This window comes from Notothenia rossii, assembly GCF_949606895.1.
Source record: "Notothenia rossii genome assembly, chromosome: 8".
NCBI classification, from domain to species: domain Eukaryota; kingdom Metazoa; phylum Chordata; class Actinopteri; order Perciformes; family Nototheniidae; genus Notothenia; species Notothenia rossii.
In genome coordinates, this window is record NC_136906.1 from 77,789,675 (window position 1) to 77,800,124 (window position 10,450).

Here is a 10,450-nt window from a genome sequence, read left to right on the forward strand (position 1 = left end):
GGTCAAACATATAACGAGTCTAGTTAATCCGGTACCCAGGTTCATATCTCGTGTATAAATCACAACATTCTGACTTTTTCTCAACATTCTGACTTTTTACTCAAAATCTAAAAATTCTGACTTTTTCTCTAAATCTCAAAATTCTGACTTTTTTCTCTAAATCTCAAAATTCTGATTTTCTCTCAAAATTCTGACTTTTGACTCAAAATTCAGAATTTTTCTCAGAATCTCTAAATTCTGGCTTTTTATTCAAAATCTCAAAATTCTGACTTTTTACTCAAAATCAAAAAATTCGGACTTATTTCTCAAAATTCTGACTTTTTCTCAAAATTTTGACTTTTTCTCAAAATTTGTCTCAAAATTCTGACTTTTTTCTCAAAATCAAAAAATTCTGACTTTTTTCTCAAAATCTCAAAATTCTAACTTTTTCTCAACATTCTGAAATGTTCTCTAAATTCTGACTTTTTTCTCTAAATCTCTAAATTCTGACTTTCTTTCAAAATTCTGACTTTTTTCTCACAATTCTGACTTGTTCTCAAAATCCAGGCTTTTTACTCAAAATCTCAAAATTCAGAATTTTTCTCAGAATCTCTAAATTCTGGCTTTTTATTCAAAATCTCAAAATTCTGACTTTTTACTCAAAATCAAAAAATTCGGACTTATTTCTCAAAATTCTGACTTTTTCTCAAAATTTTGACTTTTTCTCAAAATTTGTCTCAAAATTCTGACTTTTTTCTCAAAATCAAAAAATTCTGACTTTTTTCTCAAAATCTCAAAATTCTAACTTTTTCTCAACATTCTGAAATGTTCTCTAAATTCTGACTTTTTTCTCTAAATCTCTAAATTCTGACTTTCTTTCAAAATTCTGACTTTTTTCTCACAATTCTGACTTGTTCTCAAAATCCAGGCTTTTTACTCAAAATCTCAAAATTCTGACTTTTTCTCTAAATCTCAAAATTCTGACTTTTTCTCAAAATCTCAAAATTCTGACTTTTTTCTTTAAATCTCTAAATTCTGACTTTCTCTCAAAATTCTGACTTTTTCCTCAAAATTCGGAATTTTTCTCAAAATCTCAAAATTCTGACTTTTTACTCAAAATCGAAAAATTCTGACTTTTTACTCAAGATCTAAAAATTCTGACTTTTTTCTCAAAATCTCTAAATTCTGACTTTTTACTCCAAATCTTTTGCCAACAACAGCTTCAAAAATACAATTCCCCTCAAAGAAAAAACAAACTTGCCCTGTTGTCATGAGAGAAAGTGCAGAAGGAAACATCCATTAAACTCAGTGTGCTGCTCTGTGATGCTAGCTCAGATACTTAGCATCTCATCTTGGGGGCAAGGTCATCAATGTTTGGGGTCAGGCTCTGAGCTGAGGAGACCCTCGGGATGGAGTGAAGGTGTGTGTGCAATATACCGGCGGGCCAGATCTAATAGTAATTAGAAATTATCCTGCGGGCCGAAATTAAATCCACCAAGGGCCTGATTTGGCCCCCGGGCCTTGAGTTTGACACATGTGATATACAGGAATAGAACCAAATGGATTTACCAATTTTAGACACTAGAAAAAAACGAAATATAAAAAACGCTATAAAACTTAAAGTACAGAGACTCCATTTAAAGTGGAATAGCTCCTGTGTCTCCCCCTCTGATCAGAAACCCACCCTGCAGGCCAGCCCCGCCTCGTAGAAAGCTTTGTCAGCAGGAACGAGCTCGGTGTGACGCAGCAGAGAAACGGACAGCCTGGCTGGGAGACTCACCTGAAACACAGTAGAGGAACAAGACTTTATGTAGCTCCAAACGTAGAAACTGAAACGTTGAAATAATCTACATATGATCACGTGTTGTAAATCATGCTCGTGAGTTTCATCCCTCAGTTTATCTAAAGAGACCTTTGTACCATGAATGTGTTCATTACAGAGGTGGGAAGTAGTGGAGTACAAATACTTTGCTACTGTACTTAAGTAAATGTTTCTGGTATCAGTACTTTACTCCACTACTTATTTTTCTGACAGCTTTTTACTTCTTACATTTTGAACCCGAATACCTGTACTTTCTACTTCTTACATTTTGAACCCAAATATCTGTACTTTCTACTTCTTACATTTTGAACCCGAATACCTGTACTTTCTACTTCTTACATTTTGAACCCAAATATCTGTACTTTCTACTTCTCACATGTTGAACACAAATACCTGTACTTTCTACTTCTTACATGTTGAACACAAATACCTGTACTTTCTACTTCTTACATGTTGAACACAAATACCTGTACTTTCTACTTCTTACATGTTGAACACAAATACCTGTACTTTCTACTTCTTACATGTTGAACACAAATACCTGTACTTTCTACTTCTTACATGTTGAACACAAATACCTGTACTTTCTACTTCTTACATGTTGAACACAAATACCTGTACTTTCTACTTCTTACATGTTGAACACAAATACCTGTACTTTCTACTTCTTACATGTTGAACTCAAATACCTGTACTTTCTACTTCTTACATGTTGAACACAAATACCTGTACTTTCTACTTCTTACATTTTGAACACAAATACCTGTACTTTCTACTTCTTACATGTTGAACACAAATACCTGTACTTTCTACTTCTTACATGTTGAACACAAATACCTGTACTTTCTACTTCTTATATGTTGAACACAAATACCTGTACTTTCTACTTCTTACATGTTGAACTCAAATACCTGTACTTTCTACTTCTTACATGTTGAACCCAAATACCTGTACTTTCTACTTCTCTCATTTTCCAAACAGGCTGGTTCCTTTAGTCTGAATGTGTGTTTGGTGGCGTGATCATTACTATTTAGAGTCATTGCGTGCCTATTGATTTGAACACGATCCGTGTATCCATCATTTCCTGGTCTTCTCTAAAGAAGAGGGACCAATGAAAACGTTGTCATGTTGCCGTTGGTCACCATGGAAACATTCATTAGCTAACAATGACATTATTGTTCTATTAATATAAAGGGAGGTCAGGTACTCTTTAAAACAGCTGCTAGTTATGGGTACTTTTTACTGAAGTACATTTCAAAGCCCTCTTTACTTTGACTTGAGTAAAGAAGTTTAGTCAGGACTTCTACTTTCACCAGAGTATTTTTAAACACGAGTATCTGTACTTCTACTTGAGGAAAGGATGTGTGTACTTTTGCCATCTCTGGTTATTGAGCATAGGGTCTTGTAACATGTGATTGTAAAAGGTCCAAAGGTATAGAGCTGTGTAAACTAAAAAGAAGTGTATAAAACCTGTGAGATTCTGTTATTCTTCAGACAGACACATAGTATACTCTTGGCGGACTTGACGCGAGTATTCTGGCTCTTATACTGTTGTACAACAAAATAATCATTTCCTCAATCAGCAGTGTGTCTGTGTCTCTATGTTGTTATAGCTTGTTATGTCTTGAGTGTCTAAGGTTTTGGATCCATGACAGAAATCTAGTATTTAGTCAGGTTGGATGCAGGTGAAACTAGTGATCCTAGAGAGTTCATTGTACCAGCTGAGCGACTCCTCTAGTTGCAGATCTTGTGGCGTAGTAGTGAGCGATCAGAAGCATCTGCTCAAAGTCCTCATGAGCCGGAGAGTTAGCCTCAGCAGACCTGGACATGTTCTCACACTGGAAACACACACACAAAAAGCATATGCACTTAAAGGTCCCTATGATACGGTTTTTCATCAATATATCACAGGTCTCAGAAATATACAGAGCCTGTCTCTGATTGGCGGAAACAGCAAATAGATCATTGCAGCATTACCCATAATCCCCTCTGTTTCAGCCCTGTTTCCAAAGTGCTGATTCTCTGTCTGTTACTTTAGATGAAAATAAGGAGCCCCTCCCCACGCCCCTCTGAGAGACATTTGGTTACAAAGAACTCAATGGTGCTCTAGGAGGAGATTCAGGTGATAAGGGGGGGGGGTTACCTTGGTTGCTGATTGGCTAATGGTTACAGAAGACAACACATCGTTATGACATCATAAAGTGGCCAAAATCTGATCAGCTCATTTTCAGACAGGTTTTTATAGAAATGGATCAAAAAGAGAGAGAATCTTTGTTCCTGAAACTTTCAGAGTCTCTTTCCACAGAGGGGACACATGTTGATGAAGAAGAGACATGAAGAAGAGGGGACACATGTTGATGTAGAAGAGACATGAAGAAGAGGGGACACATGTTGATGTAGAAGAGACATGAAGAAGAGGGGACACATGTTGATGTAGAAGAGACATGAAGAAGAGGGGACACATGTTGATGTAGAAGAGACATGAAGAAGTGACACATGTTGATGTAGAAGAGACATGGAGAAGAGGGGACACATGTTGATGTAGAAGAGACATGAAGAAGAGGGGACACATGTTGATGTAGAAGAGACATGAAGAAGAGGGGACACATGTTGATGTAGAAGAGACATGAAGAAGAGGGGACACATGTTGATGTAGAAGAGACATGAAGAAGAAGGGACACATGTTGACGTAGAAGAGACATGAAGAAGAGGGGACACATGTTGAGGTAGAAGAGACATGGAGAAGAGGGGACACATGTTGATGTAGAAGAGACATGAAGAAGAGGGGACACATGTTGATGTAGAAGAGACATGGAGAAGAGGGGACACACGTTGATGTAGAAGAGACATGGTGTTTTTGTCAGCTGTAAAATGGACCCTCCTGTGATTTACCAGCTGCAGCAGGAAGTTGCGGAGGTCGGCCCACATCCGGTAAGACTCGGGTCCGTCAGTTTCGGGGAGGTTGATCAGATCCAGGAACAGCCGCTTGTAGATGTTGAAGTTCTGGAAGTAAAAGATAGACGCTTGTTTCATTAAATACATAAACAGAAAACTAAACATGGCAGAAGTTTTTGTCGCTCGAATCTGGCTTTCAACACATTTCATAGAGTGAAGTGTAACCAACACCAACAAAAGTAGTCCTCTATATTCACATCTAAATTGAAGCTGGGAACTTGTTGGATATGAGTTACCTGAGGGTTGGGAGGAGCTCCGTGCTGGACGTAGAGCTGCAGAGCCTTCGGAGCATCTTCCTCTTTGATGAGGTGTGTCGCGTACAGAGCCACGTACTTCTGCAGGATCTTAAAGTTCTGACAACAGGGAGGATGAAGAGGAGCACTCACTACAGGATATTTAATTTAAAAACTTGAGATATATGCAGTTTTACTTAGCTAATAATATAGGGTTAGATCACAATAAACAATACTTTGTAATTTATCTATATTCTTTGTCTGTTATCAACATCTTAACTCAAATAACCAGGTGAGTTCCCAGTACCTGTTTGGATGCTGTTTCCAGACATTTCTCCCACTGGCCTCTCTCTGCATACATGTCCAGCGCTGCCATCACATCCACTCCCACCAGCTAGAAAACACACACACACACACACACACACACACACACACACACACACACACACACACACACACACACACACACACACACACACACACACACACACACACACACACACACACACACACACACACACACACACACACACACACACACACACACACACACACACACACACACACACACACACACACACACATTACAAGGCTACCTTTTAGTTACACAAACAACAAGAAACGAGGGTACCACTTTACAATAAGACTACTCTTATAAAGGGTTTACGAATAGTTTGTATTTCATTTATTAATTAGGTTGTGAACACTTTATAAATCATTAACAAGCTTTTATAAGACATGAGATAAACAGGGCAACTGTGACCGGTTGCTTGCCAAATAGTGAGCCCTCATGTATTTGTACTGCTAAGTCTTATATTGGCTACCTAGCTTACTTCGTCTCCTTCATCAGCCAGCATCCTTGGTATCTGTTGCTCACTGAGTTGATTCTCGCTGAGTAGCCAATATAAGGCTTAGTCATCTTGTAAAATAGTGAGCCCTCATGTATTTATACTGCTAAGTCTTATATTGGCTACCTAGCTTACTTCGTCTCCTTCATCAGCCAGCATCCTTGGTATCAGTTGCTCACTGAGTTGATTCTCGCTAAGTAGCCAATATGAGGCTTAGTCATCTTGCCAAATAGTGAGCCTGTGTTGATGAATGAAAACTATGTTAGAACTGGTTTATAAATGGTTCTTAATGATTAATAAAGTGTTTACAACCTAGTTCATAACCTAACTATGAACCCTTTATGAATCCTTATTGTAAAGTGGTACCGCAACAAGTAATGTTTTCTAGATTGATTTGTTAAAAGTAAAATGGGAACCTTCACTTATTTGCTCATCCAAATACCAGTTGATTGGGGTAGTTTTCTTTGTGAGGACTTAAACAATCAGACATCTTGTAAATCTCAGTAAAAAGTACACTGCAGAAGTCTTGTTGTGGCCTTAAACTTTAATAAAGGGTTTAACTGGACGACTAATTGTTGTTTTCTGTTTATTTTATACATAAAAAAGCTTTAATTGAGTTAATGATACCTCATATTGTGATGAGGGTGAATTTGGTCCTAATAATGCCATTTCTCCTCAATAAGATGTTATATCGAGTGTGTCAGAGTGTGTGACAGAGTGTGTGACAGAGTGTGTGACAGAGTGTGTGTCAGAGTGTGTGACAGAGAGTTTGTCACAGAGTGTGTGACAGAGTGTGTGTCAGAGTGTGTGACAGAGTGTGTGACAGAGTGTGTGACAGAGTGTGTGACAGAGTGTGTCACAGAGTGTGTGACAGAGTGTGTGTCAGAGTGTGTGTCAGAGTGTGTGACAGAGTGTGTGACAGAGTGTGTGACAGAGTGTGTGACAGAGTGTGTCACAGAGTGTGTGACAGAGTGTGTGACAGTGTGTCACAGAGTGTGTGACAGAGTGTGTGTCAGAGTGTGTGACAGAGAGTTTGTCACAGAGTGTGTGACAGAGTGTGTGACAGAGTGTGTGACAGAGTGTGTGACAGAGTGTGTGACAGAGTGTGTCACAGAGTGTGTGACAGAGTGTGTGACAGAGTGTGTGACAGAGAGTTTGTCACAGAGTGTGTGACAGAGTGTGTGACAGAGTGTGTGACAGAGTGTGTCAGAGTGTGTGACAGAGTGTGTGACAGAGTGTGTCACAGAGTGTGTGACAGAGTGTGTGACAGAGTGTGTGACAGAGTGTGTCACAGAGTGTGTGACAGATTGTGTGTCAGAGTGTGTGACAGAGTGTGTGTCAGAGTGTGTGACAGAGTGTGTCAGAGTGTGTGACAGAGTGTGTCAGAGCGTGTCACAGAGTGTGTGTCAGAGTGTCACAGAGTGTGTAGTTGTACGTACAGAGTCAGCTTTGCCTTGGTTCTTCAGGTGCTCTTTATATTTCTGGTCCACATAATCCTCGTACCTGCCAAAGATCAGAGTGATGACACGCAAGGCATTAAAGTAGCAGCAAATGTGAAAACTACAAGAGTAAATGAACTCCGTTGATGTGCAGTTTGTGTGTGTGTGTGTGTGTGTGTGTGTGTGTGTGTCTGTGTGTGTGTGTGTGTGTGTCAGACCTGGGCTCCAGCTCCTTGGCGACCCTCTTGGCTTTGTTCCACTCCTCTCCGTCAATAAACACATCGATGGCCTCTTTGATCAGGTTCATGTTCAGGTAGAGCTCAGCAGCCTGAGACATTAAAACACAACACACACACACACACACACACACACACACACACACACACACACACACACACACACACACACACACACACACACACACACACACACACACACACACACACACACACACACACACACACACACACACACACACACACACACACACACACACACACACACACACACACACACACACACACACACACACACACACACACACACACACACACACACACACACACACACACACACACACACACACACACACACACACACACACACAAGGAGGAGAACAAACAGGCTAATTACAAATATAATTAAATCTGACTCATACAAGCAGCTCGTTTAAAGCAAATTATTCAATACTCTGTTGGTTCTTTTTGTTTAACAGGTTGAAACAAGGTCAAAATGGGGTGTGTGTGTGTGTGTGTGTGTGTGTGTGTGTGTGTGTGTGTGTGTGTGCACCCACAGCGTTGTACTTCATCAGCTTTGTGAGTCGAGGTCCGACCAACTGGACGACCTCCTCCGCTCGATCTGCACTCAGGAACTTGATGGACAGCTCTGCTGCCTGAAAACACACACACACACACACACACACACACACACACACACACACACACACACACACACACACACACACACACACACACACACACACACACACACACACACACACACACACACACACACACACACACACACACACACACACACACACACACACACACACACACACACACACACACACACACACACACACACACACACACACACACACACACACACACGTTTTGTCTCTGACTTTTTCAAAAACACAAATAGGGACTATCTTGTCTCTAAATACAGAAGGGCTTTTTCGAATCAAACACACACTCATCAAACCTTTCTAAAGTTTACGTCTTAAAAAGAAACGTTTTTATAGTCAAATATAAAGATGATATCATATCTTAAATGATTTAGAATAATGAGGATTCATTTGATTTGCTTTTTTTGATCAATAAATGAGTGTATTTGTTTAAAATAGTGAACATGCTGATGAAAAAGTCTTTTTTTTTATAAATTTGAAATAATTTGAATGATTATTTAATGATCAGTGTCATAGACTACACTTCTGTTATGGCACTAATCATGTTATCGACTTCCTGTTTCAACTATAATGTAAATCCCTGTCATCGTTAAAATAAATCAACCAACGTAAGTTTCATTGCTTTAACTTCACTGTTTAAGATCATTTGATTTGCGTCACGTCTCCACAAATACTGCAGTTTGTTTGAATGTGTTGTGAGCTCTGGAGAGCGAAATCGAAACGTGGATATCGAGACTTTCCACAGGAAGCCGCATATTGATCCTGTTGACCTCTGACCTCCAACGCTCAATCCTCAGATGAGCTTTCACAATTACTCTACTTCACTATTCCTCACGTTAGTTAATCAAACCCCCAAAAGAGACGATAAATATTGATCTCTGCGACCCCGTGACCTCTGTGTGCAGCGACACCGTCAGACCAAACCATTCACAGTCCCAGTGATTGGATCCGCACTGCTCTTTAATCAATACATCCCAGTATCAGCTGTGAAGGGACGGAAGCAAAGCTATTGATGTGGGTGACCCCGTGACCCCTACTCTTCCCACAGTATCGAGGTTTATATCACCCATCCTCCAGCATGCTGAATGTGAACGCTAATTAGTGGATTACAATGTATTTGTGTTTCTTTTGTGGACACATTAAAAAGGTTTTAACACCCAGACGGTGTACTTATTGTTGGGGAATAATTTGCTTAGGTATTCAACCTTTGACACAGTTCATCATTTTCACCTCTCTCTCCTTTCTCATGGCATAGGTGTACACCCTTGGGTATTGCTGCTATCTCTCTTAAGGGGGAGGAGCATGGGTATTGCTGCTATCTCTCTTAAGGGGGAGGAGCTTGGGTATTGCTGCTATCTCTCTTAAGGGGGAGGAGCTTGGGTATTGCTGCTATCTCTCTTAAGGGGGAGGAGCATGGGTATTGCTGCTATCTCTCTTAAGGGGGAGGAGCTTGGGTATTGCTGCTATCTCTCTTAAGGGGGAGGAGCTTGGGTATTGCTGCTATATCTCTTAAGGGGGAGGAGCATGGGTATTGCCGCTATCTCTCTTAAGGGGGAGGAGCTTGGGTATTGCTGCTATCTCTCTTAAGGGGGAGGAGCTTGGGTATTGCTGCTATCTTTCTTAAGGAGGAGGAGCTTGGGTATTGCTGCTATCTCTCTTAAGGAGGAGGAGCTTGGGTATTGCTGCTATCTCTCTTAAGGGGGAGGAGCTTGGGTATTGCTGCTATCTTTCTTAAGGAGGAGGAGCTTGGGTATTGCTGCTATCTCTTTTAAGGGGGAGGAGCTTGGGTATTGCCGCTATCTCTCTTAAGGGGGAGGAGCTTGGGTATTGCTGCTATCTCTCTTAAGGGGGAGGAGCTTGGGTATTGCTGCTATCTCTCTTAAGGGGGAGGAGCTTGGGTATTGCTCCTAGCTCTCTTAAGGGGGAGGAGCTTGGGTATTGCTGCTATCTCTCTTAAGGGGGAGGAGCTTGGGTATTGCTGCTATCTCTCTTAAGGGGGAGGAGCTTGGGTATTGCTGCTATCTCTCTTAAGGGGGAGGAGCTTGGGTATTGCTGCTATCTCTCTTAAGGGGGAGGAGCTTGGGTATTGCTGCTATCTCTCTTAAGGGGGAGGAGCTTGGGTATTGCTGCTATCTCTCTCTAAGGAGGAGCAGCTTGGGTGCATTGTTGTTGCCAGTCTGTGACAGAGCACAAGCCGCCATGAGGTAGTTTTCTGTTCAGGGACGAAGGTTCCCTGGCGCACATTATTTTCTATAGACGAGAGC

General features: G+C 40.8%; 1 protein-coding gene across 1 annotated transcript in view; it reads right to left on the reverse strand.

The window, feature by feature from the left end:
• Positions 1 to 10,450, reverse strand: part of ift172 (intraflagellar transport 172) — a 26,275-nt gene that overhangs the window by 4,173 nt on the left and 11,652 nt on the right. The window contains exons 13-20 of the mRNA XM_079645332.1: positions 8,070 to 8,192; positions 7,495 to 7,604; positions 7,277 to 7,340; positions 5,297 to 5,383; positions 4,993 to 5,109; positions 4,694 to 4,804; positions 3,520 to 3,639; positions 1,664 to 1,759 (exon numbers count right to left, since the gene is read on the reverse strand). Coding sequence (XP_079501458.1) covers positions 1,664 to 1,759; positions 3,520 to 3,639; positions 4,694 to 4,804; positions 4,993 to 5,109; positions 5,297 to 5,383; positions 7,277 to 7,340; positions 7,495 to 7,604; positions 8,070 to 8,192 — 828 coding nt within the window. The remainder of the gene's footprint in view (positions 1 to 1,663; positions 1,760 to 3,519; positions 3,640 to 4,693; positions 4,805 to 4,992; positions 5,110 to 5,296; positions 5,384 to 7,276; positions 7,341 to 7,494; positions 7,605 to 8,069; positions 8,193 to 10,450) is intronic.